The sequence below is a fragment of the Rissa tridactyla genome, chromosome 2 (genome assembly GCF_028500815.1).
Source record: "Rissa tridactyla isolate bRisTri1 chromosome 2, bRisTri1.patW.cur.20221130, whole genome shotgun sequence".
In the NCBI taxonomy this organism is placed as follows: domain Eukaryota; kingdom Metazoa; phylum Chordata; class Aves; order Charadriiformes; family Laridae; genus Rissa; species Rissa tridactyla.
This window is the reverse complement of record NC_071467.1, coordinates 97,575,118-97,594,639: the sequence shown is the minus strand read 5'-3', so window position 1 is coordinate 97,594,639 and position 19,522 is coordinate 97,575,118. Positions and strand designations below refer to the sequence as shown.

Here is a 19,522-nt window from a genome sequence, read left to right as displayed (position 1 = left end):
AAACATGATTTGCATCCTATTTCTAAGGTAAAGAGAAAACACTATGTTCACTTATCTACTTAAGTGAGGAAGGATGGCCTCATCGTTAAGACAGAATACCAGGAACCAGAGAGCGAGGTTCTGGGGAGTCCCAGGTCTCCTGCTCTCCTGACTTTGCGCACAAACACTCAACAGTCTTATCCAAAAGCTTTTGCACCTACGGAGCAGAGGTAATGCTCTCCAGAAGGGATATGAACGTATAAACTGCATCTGGAAGACAGGGTAAAGTCCCTAAAGCGTTACATAAGTGCAGGCACTAGCACAGAGGTATGTCACCTCACAGTCTGTGGTGAGCTGTACAGAAAAGCACAAACAGCCACTACGTACAGTGATACCTCACCAGGGAAATCATCAATTCCTCCCTGTCCCTGGAAGAAACTCAATCCACCATTAAGGAACTGTTGTGTTTTCCCTGAAGATACACCTTCCACTTTGCACCCACTTTCTTGCATTTTCTAATGAAAAAAAAAATTATAAAAATAACGATCGAGTATCTGAACTTCAGGACTTTGCACTGACATCAGTTTTCCAAGCCCCATGAGCGCCGAGCGGGTTCCGCGGCGCAGACCCGGGCCCGGCTACCCGCATCGCTTCTGCCTCTCGGGGAGGACGCTCCGGGAGGGGGCGGGGGGGGACCGCCGGGGCCTCCGGGACGGGCCCGGGCCCAGCGCGTCGGCGGTGGCAGAGGCCTTTCGGAGGGAGAAGACGCGACCTCAGGATACCTCCGGGAGGCACCGAGGACGCCTCGCATAAGCACAGCACCGCCCGGCAGCCTGTCCTGAGCTGACACCGGGCGGCCCCGCGGCCCAGCCACCTGCAGACACCCGAGTTTCGTGCCGCCGCCTCCCAGCTCAAGCCAGACACACTAATCCCGCCCCCCCCCCCCCCAGCCCCCGCTCCCCAGCCCCCGGCCTCCCGGCAGCCTCCCGCGGCGCCTGCCTGCCTCCCCACTCCCTGTCAGCGGTTCCCAATAAACTTCCCCCGCCTCCTCCGCCCTGCCGTGCCCTCCCACGGACGGCGGCGGCCCCTCCGTACCGGCGCCCCGCAAGGCCTAACCGCCCCTCACACAGCCCCCGCCCCTACCACTGACCGCCAAAGGTTGGGGGGGGACAGGACAGATAAGAAGGAGGGGGAAACCAACGGAGAAGAAGGTGGGGGGTGTGTGGTGTGTTCCTTGCACGGCAGCCAATCGGCGGCGAGGGCGTGCGCGAGGCACGCCGGGAGCTGTAGTTCCCCGGCGTCGCCATTTTGTGGCGAGGGAACTACAACTTTCCCGCGGGCGAGGAGAGGCCCCGGCACGCAGCCCCGCCGGCGAGGCCAGGTGCTGCCAGCGCGGCGGGGTCCCCCGGTGCACGGCCGATCCCGCGGGGAGGCGCGGCGGGGACTGGGAGGGGGCGGAAGAGGAGCCCCCGGCAGACGGGAGGAGAGAGGAGGCTGCTCCGGGGCGGGGAGGGGAGGGGAGGGGACGGGGGAGGGAGGGAAGGAGGGGGGGGGACAGGGCAGGGCGACGGAGCGTGCTGCGCGGTGAGGGACCGTCGCCAAACTCCCCTCTCGGGTTGTGGCGCAAGGGGCAGCGGCGACCTTGGCTGAAATGCCGAAAAAAGAGAAGGGGGAGGAGGGGTGAGGTGGGGTTGAGGGGAGGGGTGGGAAGGGAGAGCGTGTGACGCCGAACCCGCACAGAGCTGTTTGGCGTAGGCCCTGTTGCATGCGTTGAAACGCCGGCGGGGGCCGGGCGTTGCGGCTGCCGTCCCGGTTGGGAGTTGAGTCGGAGGCCCTAAAGCCGGGTGTATGTATGTGTGTGCGTGCGCGTGTGCCCGTGTGTGTATATATATATACACACACGCGCGCGCACACACGCGCAGGCATATATATTATTAAAAAAAAAAAAAAAAGGGAGGAAAAAAAAAAAAGGAAAAGAAGAAGAAGAAGAAGAAGGGGGAAGAGCCAGGGTCCATTTAAAGTTGCTGCCGGAGAAGCGGTTCTCATTGGTTCGGGGGGGAGCCGGAGGAGCGGAGACACACACGGTGCGCGCAGCCCTCCCCGCCGCCGCCGCCGCTGCCGGAGCCGGAGCCGCCGCCGGAGGAGCCGCCGGAGCCGGAGGAGCCGCCGGGCCGGAGTTGTCTCTGCCGCTTTTTTTTTTTTCTTCCCACCCCCCCCCCGCCCCCACTACCACCCCCTCCACACACACCCCCCTCCGCTGCTGCAGCGGCACGAACGTGACTGCCCAGCGTCGGCGATTATTATTATTTTTTTTTTTTCTCTCTCTCTCGTCTCCTCTCGGCCCCCTTTTTCCTCCTCCAAGATGTAACTACAGCCCTGACACTAAGGACCTGCAGATCGCTTAGGTGGCTTGGGAAAGAGAAAAGGGGATATCAAGGGCGTCGCGTTTTTTTTTTTTTTTTGTGGTTTAGGGGGAAATTTTCCATTATAATGTTTCACTAAAGTGATTTTTTTTTTGTTTCCTTCGCATTCGTCTATTTTTTTTTTTCGTCCCCCATTTCTCGGATTTATTGCTAGGAGAATCACATTGTGAGGAAAGAAAGTCGGATTACAAGATACCACTACAAACAACCCCCTCCCCCCAGGATTTTTTTCGTGTCTTTTTTTTTTTTTTTTTTAAATTGTCGCGGCTTTAATTCATGAAGCAATTGTCCCCTTTTGCAATCAGAATTTGGATACCAGAATGAGCAAAGAAAGACCCAAGAGGAATATAATTCAAAAGAAATACGTAAGTGGTCATAACATATATCGTTTGACTCCCAGTTTTAGGAAATGGCAGTGAATGTCAAGTTTATCGCTAATCCTGCAGCTATAAGGCTTTCGAAACAAATGTGATACTGAATTTTATTTTTTTTCTCTGGTGTGGTGGGGGAGTTTCGGAGGCCCCTTTTACCGGGGAAGCCGTCTATCCAGTTTGGTTATAAAACCAGATTTGTGTAGCGATTCCTCCGGTGAATAAATGTATTGACCTCAAATGACACAATCATCATCTAGTTTTAGATGAAAGGCGGGGAGCTCGGGGGGCTGCCGCGATCGTGTCACCAAACTGCGTTTTCAAGCGGTTTCGTTAATATTGCGCTTTTGCATGCGGAAGGAGGTAGATGTGGATATGTATATATGTATTTTACGATCCGGGTGAAGCGGTGGCGGGGGTTGCTGGAAGCCCTTTAAGTTGAAGCCGAGTGTCTGCCTGGTTATGGCGAGCTGGCTGCTCGCACTACCGCATCCCGTCTCCCTTCCGGACGCGATCGTTCGCTTCTCCGCCTTTGCGATAGACACCGGGAGCCGGTCGGGGATCGCCTTCCGGGGGATCGCCTTGAATAATGGGGATGGGGGGGGGGGGGGAGAGAAATGGCTCGTCGCAGTTTTAAAATAATTCGTTATGATGGCTCGAAAATTTGGGCTAATCCGGCGCAGCCCGGGCTGTATTTCTGCCTCTCTCTTTATTCAACCGCTTAACCAATCCCTGGTAATTGTCTAATCCTTTAAACATATAAATGTGGACGGATAGTTGGATTTTTGTTCGTGCTCCAGTTACGTTTTGATTGGCATGGGGGAGTTTTTCTTTTACGTTTGGAAAAACTGAGGGGATTAGCCAAATATGCAGCAGAGCGAATAATGATTTTTATCTGCACGGTTTTTTTAAAAAATTCTTCATTGGGGGGGGCTATAAATCCTCGCTTTTTGGGGTGTGTTTGATGCGAGGCGTTTAAAGTTGCAGTTTATATCGCGCCTGTCGACTGCGCCGATCTTTTTTTCAGCGGGGGTGTATATGTGTGTGTGTGGGTGTGGGGAGGGGGGGATGTTTCTTGGCGGGGAGGGTGACCTTCGGGACACTTTCCCTCGCTTATTCTATAGATTTGGTAAAAACTGCAGTTGACTCCCAAGCTGACTGCCGCTATCGATTGCCCGCCCCGCTGAAACGCAGCCCGGGGAGGATGGAGGGGGGGGTTGTGGGGGGGAGCTGCGTCCTATTTCGGAGCTGACCCCCCCGTCGTCGTGTCCCGTCTCCCCCCCCCGTCCCCCACCCCCCCCCCCCCCGAAATTTCCGAATTAAAATACATCCGCATTGCAGAGGAGCGGGGAGCCCGGGGGCCGGCGAGTTTAAAGTATCGCATCGAAACGGGGAACGGCGGGTGGAAAAGTCTGGGCGAAACACGCGAGGCGTCCACGTTTCCCAGGCAGGCAGACAAAAGCTGGGAAAGGGGGGGGGGGTGGGGGGGAAGGAAACCGCGGTGTTAATAATTAAGGAGGGGGGGTGGTGGGTTGATGGAGGGGGTGGTGGGGACACACACAGATCGCCCCAAACCGCTGCTGCCGCGGCCGGGGGCGAACAATGCGGCGCCGCTCCCGGGGGCACCGCCGGGCCGGGAGCTGAGGAGGATAGGAAGCGGGGGGGGAGGGGGGGTGGACGACGTGCCCTGCGCTCCCCGCTTCCAACTTCTCGGCGGCCCTTATTTTTTTGGGTTTTTTTTTTTGTTTTTTTTTTTTTTTTTGTTTTGTTTTAAAAAAACCTTTTTTCTTTTTTTTATTTCTCCCTCCCCATTTATATTTCTGGCGGGGGCGACGGGGCCGCGCTGGCAGCGGCAGCAACAGGTTGCCGGGGCTGTGACGGGAGCCCGCGGGCCGCCGGCCACGCCGCCGCCCGGCCAGGTTCGCCCTGCTCCCGTGACGTCACAAAGGGAAGGGCCTGCGCGCCGTGGAATCTTCGTCGGCTCGGCTCTTCCCCCCCCCCCCGCCCCCCCGGCGTGACGTCAGAGGCGGGGCGGGCGAGGTGGGGGGAGGCCCCCCGGGGGCAGCGCTGCGGGGGAAGGGGGCGGCCCGCCCCCCTCCCTCTCCCCGGGCCAGGTGAGCAGGTGCGGAGCCGCCCCCGGCCCGGCCCTGCCGGTTTCGGGGTGGGAGGTTGGTGTCAACCACCGCCCGGGAGGGGAGGGAGGGCCGGTCACGTCTCTCCGCGTGGGGAGGGCGGCGTGGCGACACGGGTGGCACGTTTCCTCACTGCCCGTGACCTTCGGGCGCTGCGGCAGCACGGCGGAACACGCCGGGCCGCCGCCACCGCCTCCTCCCTCTCCTCCTCCTCGCCGGTGCCAGCCCGGGGCCTTTTGTTGTCCGCCTGCGCGGCTGCAGGTGTGACCGCCCGGGTTGGGGCCGCAACCGCGTCCCGGCCCGAGGCCGTTAAACCGCCACTCCCCGGTCCTGTCAGGCACGGCCACGCCGGTGACACCCCGCGCCCCTAGGGCAGGCCTCCAGCCCGGGTACCGCCGCGGTGTCCGGCCCGGCGGCGGGGCCCTGGTGTGCTCCCTGCCCACCCCTGAGGTGAGGGACTGCGCCCAGGGGTGGTGGGTGATGTCCCGCCGTGAGGGGCGAGGGTCCGGCCGGGTAGTGTCCGTGTCCCCCCTCCGAACAGACGCCCGGTGTCACTTCGGTGTCCCCGCTCCTCGGGTCGCTGCGGGGTGTCGTATTGGGAGCCTTTTCAAGGCTACTGCTGCTGCTTTTCGGCATTTGCGAGGTGAATTCTGGAAACAAAAAAAGGTGATTGAGAACAATGGAGTAAAAAGCCTGTGCCTCGCAGGCTGCCCGTGGCGGGGCTCGGCCCCCTGCTTCGCAAGTGGTTGCAATTAAAAGTTCTCTTAAACTTTGAGAGCGTTACCTTTTGGGGCTGATAACCCAGGAACGAGGAAATCCGTGTATGTATCCCTTTTTTTTTTTTTTCATGCGCTTTAAAAGCGCTATCACTTAATTTTTAAAAGAACTATGGCTGACTCATAGAAATCTTTCTTCTCACTTTACCCTCCTCCTTCTCAAACATCTTTACATATCAAATATTGCCTTTTGGCTCAAGCCTCAGAAAACTGACAGCTTTGTAAAGCATCAGCCGGAGAAGCCAGACTGCATTCAGTATGCGCTTGGAATTAATAGTTCTTAAAAGAAAAGCTTTGAAGTCTTAAGCGTAATTTCACAGGTGCATTTTTCTGCCCGGTTTTGTGACGCCAAACAGCAAATCTTCTGTTCTTGCTGGCTTAGGTCTCGGAGTATCAGACCTGGATTACTGTCTTTAAATACCTGCACAGTTCCGCCACGGTAGCAGATGGCAAAATATAATTAAGGAGCAATGTCACTACCGTCGCCTCGTGTGATTTGTTTCCTTGCCCTTGCAGAGGTAAAAGTGCTGTAGTCTGCCATGAGGTGACACGCTTCACCTACGGACGGCCTGGTAAGCTTCTCAGACAGCCAGAGGGCCAGCGAGGCCTGCCCGGGATTAGCGAGCCGCAGGCGTCCTGGGAGAGCCTTCCGAACAATACTCTCTACTGGGGCGTGCTTGAAGTGGGCTAGGGGAATCTGGGGGGGGACAGTGACTGTGCAGCACCACCTCCTCCTGAGTAAGGCACGTTTTTGTGCAGGGGCCTTGCCCTGGGCATCCTGGGGCTTCAGCCTGACCCTCCTGCCCTGCTTTATTTTCTTTATTTTTTTCTTTTTCTTTATTTTTTTCTTTATTTTTTTCTTTTTCTTTATTTTTTTTTTCCCTTCTTTTCTTGCGGGAGTTTCCTCATTTCCCTCCCCAAACCCCACAGCTGACAGTGTGCTTTAAGTTTGACCACTTCCTACAAGAAATAATGTAAATACGCCAGTGGCACCAGAGGTAGTATTCAGTGTACATTGCATCTTATTTCAAATAACCTTCTGTGGCTTTCTTGTGCCGGGTCTCTTTCAGGCTTGCAGTAACAATTCCAGCAGCACAGCACACTCAACTCTTTTTTTTTTTTTTTTTTTCTCCCCCATATGTATAACTCCATCTCACAGTGTAAGGATGCTAGCTGCACTTGAGATCTGAGTTTGCGTCCTCTTAACCTCCTCCTGGTCTCTTCAGACTACAGCATTATGTTGTAAGTGGCTATAGGATGGTGTATAACTAGAAACTAGTGATTAAAATATTTTTTTTCAAGGAATATTTACTTTTTGCTATCAACAAATGCTTTGCCCTGAGATACTAATGGACTCCTGCTCGCTCTGATGGACTGTGAGCCAGGAGTCTGTGTAAGTTGCTGTCTAGAATGAAATTGTAATGAATCAAGGCCCTGTGAAGAGTTTCTGATGTTCATTAAGCACTTTCACCTTCTCTTATGAGGCCTGCTAAGCCAGCATTAAAAATATATTACCCCTTCCTTTTCTGTAGGTGTAAAATAACAGCTAATGTTATGCATATGCTAAAGTGTGGTATAAACGTCAGCAGCATTCCCTCCATTTTATTGTTTGATGAAACAGAAAGAAGTCTAAATTACTCGCCTGAAGCTACGTACTCTAACGGTGGCAGAGATGGAACTAATCTGTATTTCTGCAGCCTCCGTCCAATATTGTATCCTGTAGCTTGCAGGCCCTTGCTACGAGGCGTGGCATCTGCTATACAGGGACTACTTTACGTGATTCAAACTTTAAGATTTTTTCCCCCTCCCCAGTTAGGGTCTGGACTGTTAGATTAATGGTATATTTTTAACATAGTAATAACATAAAAGAGGCATTTCAGTGTGGATGCTTGATTTTTTTTTTTTTAAGTGATGATCATACCCTGCAGCTGATGGAGACCAATTGATACTGTGATGACTCAGCTGTGGGAGTATTACATAAAGTAGGTCAATTTTTAAATTTCATAGTCTGAAGCTAAAGAGAACTCCAGGTTTAAAATTTATATTTTGTTTATATGCATTACTGGTATTTCCTGGGTTGAACATAACTGAAAGTTCTTGAGGAGGAGGGAAATGTTATTTGGGGTTTTTTTTGGGCCATTTATATTGTAGTGATTGAATTCAATCAACTTGAACTTGGGGAGGGAGGGAAAACACCAGCTGCTTTCATTTCTAAAGTTTCCAGTTTGCAGCACTCAAGTGGAATGGAGGCTTAAAGGTAATTTTAAAGTAGGGAAAGGAAAAGCAGAGACACGCTTATTATTTTTTTATTACAAGCACCCAGCTTTTGTGTGATTTAGCAGATGTGGAATTTGCAGAGGAATACATGCATTGCTTCGAAATCCAAATTTGCATTTAAAACATTCTGTTTTTCCCCTCTAGTCCTTTGCATGGCTTTCTTCCCAACTATAAATGTAAACCAAGTGTAAATGATGCATTGTTTGCCTTAGTGGGCAGACAGTCTGAAAACAATAGTGCTGATGGATTTGACTGCCTCTGTGTAAGACAAACGGGACATTAACTTTCAAGTCTAATAATGCAAATTTCAGCGTTGCCAAACCTGAGCTTCCCTTAAATGTTTCCTGATGCTGATGGCCCTAAATGTCCCTGTGCTACAGGCCAAAACTTCAGCTGACATTTTTTGTGATCTAGCTCTTCACCTTCAATACAAAGCCCCTTAACCTGTTGTTACAACTTTAAAGAGAAAGGTAAAACGTACCTGGAGTTTAATGTCCAAGTGAATGATGGGGTATGGTACGCATATACTTTTTACACTTACTACCATTTTTTATGTAAAGCATTTTTAAGTGGTAGGAAGCCACCAGGAAACTTAAAAGCTGCAAATCGCTTGTAAAATTCAGGTCTAGTATGTGAAGAGTACTTGGCGCTGAAGTTCAGATACAGGAAATAATACGCTTGCCAAAATGTATTTGGTGTTCTCTTAGATCTTTGATGGGTTGGTTGTTTTGCTGGCTCATTACTGCTGGGAATATTGAATGTGATCCTTCCTGGTTTTTAACGGGCAGGTTTTATTTGGTAACTCTTGGTTTTCATTTGTAGGGGTGGGTTTATTTCAGCCAGTCACAAAAAAACGTTTTCTCAATGAATCAGTAGGTAGAAGGTTTAAAACCATTTGCCGTTTCACTTGCTCGGGTTTCACACTTTCCCTCGTGTAATGACATCCTGTTCTGATGTTGTTCCTTCGGTAATCCGGCAGAGGCCTGGTATTTCCAGTGGTGGGCTGTGGGAAAGGAATAAACCCTTTAATTATAGCAGCGAGGGCTTGTTTGAAAATATGCTAGCTCTCTTCCCCTCCGTGCCTGCTTTCTTTTTGTCCGTCGCTTCCTTATCCAGATGAAAGGCCTGAAGCTGTAGAATGCTGCTGTTCAACTTGCCCTGTGAGCGTGGCCACAATCGGTGGCAAAGCTGAGCGGTGGCCGAGAGCATTGCCGTGTCGAGTGCCATGTCTCGGAGGGTTCCAGCTAGAGATGACGGCTCCCCGGTCTGCAGGCGGATGGATGGTGTGAGTGTGCCCCATCTGCTCCCGTGCAAAGTTTATCGGCTTAATTTATGCTGCTGTAGAAAGCTGTGCGGAGTGACCAGCTTGGCTGAGCACGGAAGCAAGGAAAAAAAAAAACACACGCTCAGGTGGAAATTATTCTTCCACCGGTTCGCATAGCGGCATCCCAAACTGCTTCAGCGTTTCTGCGGCAAATGTTTCATCCTGGACTGACGCGTCATAAACCATATCTCGTATTTTTATCTGGGGGAACAAAACCTCCTTTAATCAGGCATAAAAATGGGATTGGGTGATTAAAAAAATGCTTTAACAACAAAACGAGGAACCTGTGCTAAGGTCTCTGTACACTTTCTGCATGTACATCAGGCCAGTGGAGCGAGAGTAGTTTCTGGTCAGGTTGGATTTAGTGCCTGTAGGATTGCTACAGTTGCAGTCAGAGATTTTGACACTGCTAAAATTGGTTTAGCAAAAATGTGACAATGCCCCCGAAAGAGTTTATAATTGCATGATTTAAGGGGCGTGACTTAATCCTTTCTAAGTGTCTCTGTTCTGTAATGTGTAATCTGGTTGGTCTACCCTACTTGGGTTCTTGTGGTCTTTTCTGACAGGTTCTTCCTCCCTTGATTTGCTCTGCAAAAAGGCAGCTTTGGATCTGTGGCTGTTACTGTATTGCTTTTACTTCCTAAAGGCTAGAAGAAATGCGAATAGTAAGAATCAAGCTGAGAAACTGTGACCTGCTGCCATACTCCAGGGGGGCTTGTGGTATTCGTGTCCCCGCGCTCTGCTTTCAGTTCTTTGAGCTCGCCTTGCTGGTCTGACATCTTTTGGATGACACGATGGTTGCAGGAGATTAGTGTGTTTTTGGCACACGCACGTTATGATGACTGGCTAACGATATTTTTAAAGTTCAAAAATAAACCATGGGAGCTCATTCTGACATAATCTACTAATCTTAGTTTTGCACTTTGATACTCTGTTGTGTGAGCCAAGTTAGGATAACTATAAGTTACGAGCAATTCATTTTTAGCTTTGCTTGCAGATTAGTTTTGAAGCAATGCATGCTTTTAAATTAAGAACGATGGGAGTGAATTTGGAGAAATTATTGGCTCTTTCAACTATATGCATATGGAAATCGGCTCTCTGCCTATTTTGGAAACAGATTTATGTGAGTGGGAGTAGAGATATGTGCTCCCCAATATTTCTAGACAATGTTGTGTACTGGCGTTATGACTTGATGTTTTTTTCCTTCACTGCCCACAAGAACAGGATGGTCTTCTCTGCCCTTTCCCACATTTGTATGTTAGGGGAGGGACTTTATTTTCTCTTTGAGGTTTGTGCTTTATTTCCTTCTGGATAAAAAAAAATCTGCTACTGCTTGGGGTAAACTTTAGTCTTGTGCTGGGCACCCTGCTAGTCACGCTACATTCTGGGGAGTCCAACAAAGACAGTAAGCTTTTGAGGCTCCTCAGTGACAGGAATTCAGTTTCACCCGGGCCCTGATGACTGCAGCTAAACAGCTAATAAAAATTTTCTAGCTACGTTTGGGAATGGCCTGCATTTTTAAGAAATGCAGAGAGGAACTTGAAGATGTAAAGCAAGCGAGTCAAGCGAATTGCAACGTACAAATATTTTTTGAAGTTGCTAGTAATAAAGCAGACAAAAACCATGAGTCTTGGACAAGAGTCTGTCCAGGGTCTCACACTTTGAGATGCTTATCATTATTTTTTTAGTTGTTATATTTAGCATATAATTTTCTATGCTGTTCTGAAACTGGGAATCTTTATGCCCAAAAAGTACATAGTCTAGAAATTGCATTTGGAGTTTCAAGTTGCTGCAGGCTACCACCATATGTTTATATTTTTTTTTTCTTTTTATAAGGTGCCTGTTAGGCAGACTAAGGGTGATTTAGAGAAGGGATACGTTTCCTTCTTTCTCGCCTTTTTTATTTCATGGATATTACTTTCAGCCAGTTTGTCCCACAGAGTTCTTTTTGGCACATCAAAGTTGTAAGCCAAATCTCTCAGCTGCAGTGTGCATGCTAAAAACCCAGCAATACAAATTTCCAACACTGCACGTATGCCAGATCAATTAACTTCTTAACTCAACTTGAGCTGAAAAAAAAAAAACTGCTTCTGTTTTGGTTTCAGCCCCACTAAACTTGGTCCAGACTTTGAGTTTACAAAACTCAAAGCCAAGCAAAAAGGTTTTCTGTTATTGTTTGTAAAGTTGACTGATAAAACTAAGCTGGTGTTGTACAAGGTTCCTTTTTGGGTGATGTTCCAAACGACTGGCCTTAATGTGAGTGTTTTTCATAGAAGGATGACATAGATGGGTGCCCAAGATGTGGTTTTCTGATTGATAGTCACTTCCCCCCCCTCCTTTCGAAGCGTAGTGATAATGATGAAAATTCTCATGGCCAGTTGCCATCATGCAGACTGTCTTTCTGAAACCAGGGAACGTCCCTTTTAGTTTTGGATATAAAGCAGAAGTTAATGTATTGGAATAGTACTTCCTCTCAGCGTTTCTTAAAAGCTGTACTACACCCGAGGAAGATTGTAAGGAGGAGGTAGTCTTTCTGCTTCCGAGGGCTTTATCTTAAGTTTAAAAAGCGTTTACCAATGTTAGTTTTTTTTTTTCTAGTTATTCAACATATAATGGAGACAGTAATATCACTTTGTAAGACAAGAGGCTTTGTGTTACTTAAAAGCTGGAGCTACGGCATGTTACAGTAACTGTACCTTGTGAATTATTTATAACTTGGAAGAAATAATGGTTGTCCTAATGGCAAATAATTTTTGAAGCTGGCTTTTTTGTTTTTAAAGTCTGTCTGTGATAAAAACTACAAAACCAAGAAGAAGCCGTTGAGAGAAGCTGTCCTGTCGTGTCCCCTTCCTCCTATCTGTGGTGGAAATGTCCTGCGTGTAGCTTTGGCATTTTGCCTTTGGTAACAACACTGTCAATATGGAGACCAGAAAGCAGCCAAATGCCATTTTTTAATGATCACTTTATCCTTCACTGCACTGAAAAGAAGAGGTTTAGCCTTACTCTGGTTAACGGTTCCCCCTCTCTTCTGCAGGCCAACACATGTACCGGGTGATAGCTCCCACCGCAGGTTGGGGACTTTCCAGGTTAAAACTGAACTGGCAAAATATGTCTGATTTTTAATGTGGATTCATTTAATATTGCAGTTTGTGATGGAGCTGTAAAAATACTTGGTCTGGGGAAGGTGTTGCAGGGACACAAATGAAGTGGCAAGGGAGGGGTTTGATTGCTTCTGTTAGCAATAGTGTGAGCTTAAATGGTCTGTGAAATTATGACTAAATAGGAGTCAAGATATATGTTTTATTTCCTAGCAAACAAAATTAGCTGTCCTTGTCTGTTCTAAGGATTGTTCGGGCATGGATTTTGCTGTACTGTCCTACTGCTAGAAGCAGGGTGAATATTAAATAAGGTTGAAACAAAGTTAGGCCACGCAGGTGAAAATGAAGCTGAAGATGTTTGTGCCTGTGGTCATGGTAGTGCCATAATAATTTCCCGAGTGCTAAAATATGTTAGAAGACAGTTAAAAATGTACTGCTGTTGTTAGGTATTATGCTTGCTGAGACAGGATTTGAACAATTTTAAACTTAACTAAGAGAAGAACAAAGGGGAAGAAAATTAAATTAAGATAGCTATGCTACTGGAAGCTGGGTTCCACTGCTGTGGAAAAATGGTAGTAGAAGAAGTACTCTTTTTAGTTCAACACTCACATGCACTCATCCCACAATACAAGAGCTCCACCATGGAAGTGAAGCCACTGTGCCATTCTACTTTCTAGAACAAGGACCTGCTTACAGAAGAGAGTTCTTCCAGAAATTTTGCGTGGCTATATTTGCTTTATCTTGTACTGCTGAAGAATAAGTTCAGATAGCTTCTCTTGTTAAACCCGCTTGTGTCTATTGAATGTGCAAGCAAACTGAAATGCTGATGTATTTTTGCCCCAGGTTCCCAAGTAGTGTGAGAAGGCCAAACCATGTCAAATCGAGAAGCTACAAAAAACAAGGTTTCCTTTAAGTATAGGAACATCAGGATGCGGGATCACATGCCTTTTTCTCACCACTGAAGCCAGCACTGGTGACCCTGCTGATCTTTCCTTCACGGTGTGGTGCTTTGGCCATATCAGTACAACCAAAGAGCTGCATACAAAATAAGGTCACTGAAAGTATCTGGTTTTTAAAGTAGTTATGCCAGTGCTCTCCTTTCTTCCCCCACCTCCTCATCTTTAAATTGCCTGGTTTCAGTGCAAGCCTGCAAAGACTTTTTAGTGGCACAGTTAAGGGAATGGTGGGGCAGAAGGACCTCTTTGGCTTTCCTGCGGATTAAAAAGACATGTGGAACTGCACCCCCAGTTTCCATCCAGCAAGGCGCTGTAGCACGTGCCTGTCTCAAATGTATGAATACTCTTACTGACGTCAATTGAAGTACTTGGAGCCTGTGAGTTAAGCACATGTCGAAGTGCTTTTCAGGGCTCGAGATTTTGCCATTCCTGTGTAAGAGTGTGTGCAAGTATTTGCAGGCAGGAATGTTAGTTTTCTAAGAGGGTGGTAGCCATTTAATGGTTTTAATGGCTTTACTAGATGTAGTCCTGCTTGTTTCCCCCCCGCCCCCGAACTGTTTCTTTTCTCTTTTCCAGTGTCTTCTCTTAATATTTTATTTAAATGAAATAACTGTTCTACTATTATTTCTCTTTCCTTATTCTTCTCTTCATTATGGTGTGCATGTGTGCATTTTACAGTTCACCCCTCCTCCCCCCTTATCTTCTAGTCTCATGCCTTTTTCTTTCTCTCATTTGTGTGTATTTCTCTGATTGGGCTCCACTATCCATGTCTTCTCTGCCTGAGGAAATTAGCTCTTACAAAGTTGCTGGCATCCCTTTGCAAGGAAGCAAAATGAACTATTGTCGCAGTATTTTTTCTTTTCCTGAAAGCCAAAGGGGGAGATGAGGAAAGGCTCCTGCAGTTCATTTTGGGGGCAGCTCCATAGGAAATACTTTGGAAGGGTAGGGATTGCACTATTGCTGCTTGTCTCTCAAGCCTGCGTGCAGAATTTGAGTGTTGGTTATAGAAAATACTGGCTGTGTACTTACATTGTGCAAGGCTCAGCAAACTGTTAATGCACAAATACTGTGGAGGAAAAGCAGAACGTGGCCCTGCTCATCTCTTTTTTTCAATCCATTTATGAACTTTTGGGAAATTGAATCCTGCTGATGTGAGTGTTCAGGAAACGCTAATTTCATAGTTCACATACATTAAAGGCTTTTATTTATAGAACATTAATATTCATGCTCTTTCAGTCAAGAGCAGCATTATGTGACACAACTGACCAGTTGTAAAAAACAGTGCACAGCTTCCATTATTGAAAGGATCTCTGCAGTCTCTATTTGAGTATTACCTTCCAAAATAAATAAAGTTGGTCAGATTTCCTTGAGGCTGGTTCGTAGACCAGGTATAATGATTTCTGGGCCCTGTTTCTTTGGAGAGCAGGAATACAATTTTCAGCATAAATATGCTAAGAAAAGTATGGTCTCTTGAAGTCTTCTGGGTAATACAATTTCTTTGTATCATACTTAGTATTTCATTATAATACTACTTCAGCTGGCTCCTATGAAAGCTGATGGTGTATCATGCAGAAGAAGGAAGTGTGTTTGTGATGTAGGTAATCATGTTTTTTCCCCTCACAAGCATCTTTTCTTATATTCTTGTTGATTCCTCTTTTGTGGTGTCATTTTATGCCTGTTACTCTTGCAGTCAAGGATGCAGTGAAATTAATTCCCCGTGGGCATTTTGGAAATTATTGGCTCACTAAATTGGATGGAGGAGAGTGAAGGGATAAACTATTGTTTCTTTCTTTTTTTTACCAACTTTTCTCAGATCCTGCCAGGGATAAGTCTGTTGTTTTCTCCCCTTACAGCCAGCCCATCTGTTGGTGCATTGTAACCCCTAGTCTACTCATGCCTGATGACTGTTGAGGGCATTCCTGCTAGGCTCTGCCTCCTGGCCCAAATGGGACCAGGAGCAGCATTCCTGCATGCACGCCTGTCCGTACATATCCTGCTTTCCCCTCTGGAATAGTTGAATTGACCACAGAGATTCCCTGGCAAAGTGGTCAGAAGCTTTTTAGCTTTTGGGAAGCTTTTTTTTCTGGGTATGCTTTTGCTCTTCTTTTTTTTTCCCCACCCTTTTTGTGTCCCTCTTCACCTTGCGTAACATGTATGTGTGGTAGGTATGTGGTACTGACTGAGGGACTGCCTGGTTGTCAGCTCTGCAGAATCTCTCTCCTTCACATGAGCTCTTTTCAGAGGTGCTTCAGAGTGTTGTCATTTTATCACCTCCATGCTACAAGCATGACTGCAGATACGTCTGGGACTTTGTCAGGGAAACAGAAGCGTGCTCAGCTCGGGAGAGCTAACCTGCCCTCCAGCACAGTTTGTGAAACCAGGGTTAGTATAATGTGAGAAAAATGGCCAGGATATATATCCGTGGTTGGGAGTTCTGCTCGTATGGAGGATGGCTTGACTTGAGTTCCCGGTTACGTCCTACCACCGTCCCTGTCTTTATCCATCTTGGCAATATTTCTGCTGCTTTTACTTTCTCAGCTACGGCTTGGCTGATGGGCATGATAGCTTAGGAGGGAAGTGCTGTTTCATCTTTTATAATGGAAGAATATACATGAGCACACTAAGCTGTTGCCTGTGGAAGAAACTTTGAAGATGTCTGTTCAGGCATGCTTTTGAAGGTGTTCTGAAATTTGCTGTCAGCTGTCTTCTGTATAGATGATTTATTACTGTTCCCGTGATCCTGTGGAGCAGTAAATCACACCTGGGCTAAGAGGTTATCCTTTTTCCTTAGAAGACTTCATACTTTTACATCATTTATTCCATGCTCTCCAAATGTCCAGGTAATCTTTTCCCACCAGAGAAGACCCAGTATTTTAATCAGGAACCCACGTGTTACAAAGCTGAAGCAACATAGTGTATAGCACTTCAGCTTTGAAAACTCATTCCTCTGTGGAAGAATGCCATTGATATAGTTCCAGCTGGTTTCCAAATTTCCAATCCACTAGGCTTTCTCAGTGATTAGCTCACTCTTCAATAAAAGCAAGGATCTGCAGTTCATCTGAGGGATTTAATACATAGTGTAATTTCAACACACATGAATAACATTAAGGCCATGCATAAACTAGTTTAGTTAAGGAAAAGAACAAAATAATAGGTGATGTCTTGAGGCAGCCCTTTGAAACAAGAAGTAATATCTTATAAATTTTTAAGCACATAAGACAGAAGATTGAAGAGCTGGCGTTATTTGAGACAAAAGACTCTAAGAACAATTCTAAGACTGACTGGCTGACTGACCTACTGTTCAGCTTAGAAACTAGGACAACATCTAGTAAGTGAAATCTCAGTTACAGCGGACTGGTTATCAGGGCTCCTAATCCTGTCATAGATAAGAGAATATAAAGCTGTCAAAAACAGGGTTTTAAATCTGCATCGCCCAGGTTGCTGTCATTTGCATGGCTTTTTTTTTTTTTTAATATTGGTTTGGTTTTTTCGTTTGTGCAGGAAGTCCCTAGAGAGAAACAAAGAATATTTCCACAATGACATACTTTTAGGTTCTTGAAGGTGTAAGCATCAGCTCTCAGGGTTACTCGTAACAAAACTTGAGTTGTTCTTCGTGCATTCCTGTATTTCACACTTGGTTCATGCCGCAGCCTGAGAAAGTTCTCTGGAGCAAAGTGTAATGCTATACAGCCTCATCTAATGATATTTTCCAGTGCCTGGCTTGTCTAATGCCTATCTAAGTAAACTTTCTCAGCTCTTCTGTGTTGGCGACGTTGGTAATCTCACTGTTCTTTCTGTAGGAGATTCATGTATCTGGCTCTTCCTGGACTAGGCTGAAGAGCTTCTTTATTGTCACTTCTGAAAAGTACCTCTACCCATGCTTTCTTGGCACAGCAAGCCTCCTTGTTATTGTCAGTTCAATTTTCTGGTGTGGAGGACCAATGCAAATACTACTAGGGCTTTAATAAACAACCTACCTTTTGGATGACTATTACTGTTGTGATAAAAATGATACAAGGTTGGTTGCTCATTGATTTATGCTTTTTGGCCATCTTCCAGGATGCAACTGTTAACTTCATTACACAAGAGTTTCAGAACAGTACAGAGTTGTCCATTTATTTCCTTCAACTGTTATTGAGCTGACAGCTTGCCTTTGGAGGGTCATATATTCGAAAGCTGCCAATTGGATCTTACTTCATTTTAGCCAAATGTGGCACAGAGTCTGAAGTACATTTTCTCCTTACTACACCCCCCCAACCTCGTCTTCCCCCCCCCCCCCCCCTTTTTTACCTTCTACTCTGTTCCTTCCCCTTCCCTTCCCCTCAGTTTCTCCAGCTGCAAATAAAAAAGGCCTGGGAACAGAGGCAATGCCACAAATAAATGGAATTAGTTTTTTTGTTGTTACTGCCTGTAATTTTGGTTTCTGTTAATAAGACTTTAGTTTTTCTGGCTAGATGAGTTCTGCATTGTGGAGAAACACATGGGTTTAAAAAATGGTAAATGGAAGATATTTTTCGTCTTGCTATTTCTGCTAACCATACTCCTACCTCTAAGTTAGTCGCTTATTTCCAAATTGCTTCTGTGACTTTTGTTTTCCTCCTCCTTCTTCCTCAGTGCTCTCAACTGCCCTTTTGGTACCTTTACTTTGTAAGTCACCATTTGGAAGCCTGTGTGAAGTTGTCATTGGGAAGTCTATGTACTTAGCTGAGTAATAATCCTCTAGATGAAGGAGAAACGGGGGGAGGGAAGACACACCACGCACAATATCTGCCTGTGTACTACTTGAAATCAGAAAGCATATTTCTGTTGTGGTACTTAGAGTGTCCTGACACTGAGAAGTTGTGAGGACAGGCTTAAATTTTTTTTGTGTCAGTGGGATAGATAGCACCTTAGTTCTTCCAAGTGTTTTACACAAATTAGCTGCTTTTTTTGCATATGTCTGTGCATTCCTGGAAAAATACATGTTTTTGTGGTTCAGTCTTAAAGAAGTGTTCTTAATAACTAAGCAAGATGAGCTGAATAGTCTGTTTTATAAAGTAGACAACCTTATTTGGATATCTCTGGCCTCGCTTTTAAATACAGTGTTAAATGCAATGGAAGAATAGTTTTGGTTCTGAACCAATGTATTCCATCTATGAAAACTTTTTCAACTAGTTATTTTCAAATTACTTTTCTGAAGTCATTCCTGACTCTCTTTTTCAGTACATATTTATGTACTTGTAAAGTAGAAAAATAATATAATGAATACCTGACTAAACATTGCTATTTAATGCATTAAGCTGCTTGCTTTAGTCCCAAAAGAAACTCTTAAGAGTAGTATTAGGTGAAAGCATCCATATGCCCATTTCCTCTAAGAGTCTGTCTCAAATTCCCTCTGATCTTAAAATCAATAATTTTGAGAGCTATTTTAGATTTTATCTGTTTATACATTCATTTTATAGAAGTTTGTCATATGTTTTATAACTTTAATGTGGATTATTTCTTAATTTTGTCTTGTTTCCTACTTAAGCAATATTCTGTAATTACCTGATTCATTGTGTTTGTGTGTAAATGAAACTATGAAATCTGTTGTCAATTAGCAATCAATGTGGTTTCCATATTTTAAAATGTTATAAATTGCCTATTAGAGCTAATTTTCCAGGGCATCTCTATCTCTGTTCCTAATGTAATGCAGAATATTTTACAATAATGCCTAGGTTAACAATGATAGTCTTGCTGTATTGTGCAAAAAAGGCTTCTGTGCAGACCCAGCTGGGTTTCAGGCTTAATTCATTGCTCTGTGGTGGGATCACCACAGCTGCTGTGGGGCCTTTACAAATGCAAAAAAGCTGTCAGTGTTTGTTTCATCAGATGCATAAGTGATGAGGCCAAGTTGAGGAATCCATTCCAGCGTGCGGTGTGCATGCTGGAGGCATTATTGTTTACAGAATTAGTGTCTTAATGCTTTAAAATACATGGTGCGTGTTTTGCCTTAGAGCAAAATATTTTAGGAATAAGATGGTTTAAGGATCCGCTTCAATTTAGTCCTCTCTTCTAACAGCGTTTGCCCTGACTCATGTAAATCTGTGCATCTGAATTACTGCACTCTACCTGCCTCCGTTGTAATTCAGTGCTCCTCCTGTCTCATGCATCTTTTTTGCTAGTACTTTGATTATTGTAAGCAGTCACAATTAAATAATTGCGCAG

General features: G+C 46.0%; 1 protein-coding gene across 2 annotated transcripts in view; it reads left to right on the top strand.

Moving 5' to 3' along the window:
- The first annotated feature begins 2,200 nt into the window (after positions 1-2,200).
- The window catches only part of JARID2 (jumonji and AT-rich interaction domain containing 2), a 224,941-nt gene continuing 207,619 nt past the window's right edge, over positions 2,201-19,522 (top strand). Inside the window, exon 1 of one of the 2 annotated variants that reach the window (XM_054191120.1) lies at positions 2,201-2,767. In XM_054191120.1, the coding sequence (XP_054047095.1) occupies positions 2,723-2,767 (45 nt within the window). In that variant the 5' untranslated portion in view covers positions 2,201-2,722. Of the gene's footprint in view, positions 2,768-4,868; positions 4,888-19,522 lie in introns of those variants that run through there. The other variant, XM_054191122.1, reaches the window with a different exon arrangement.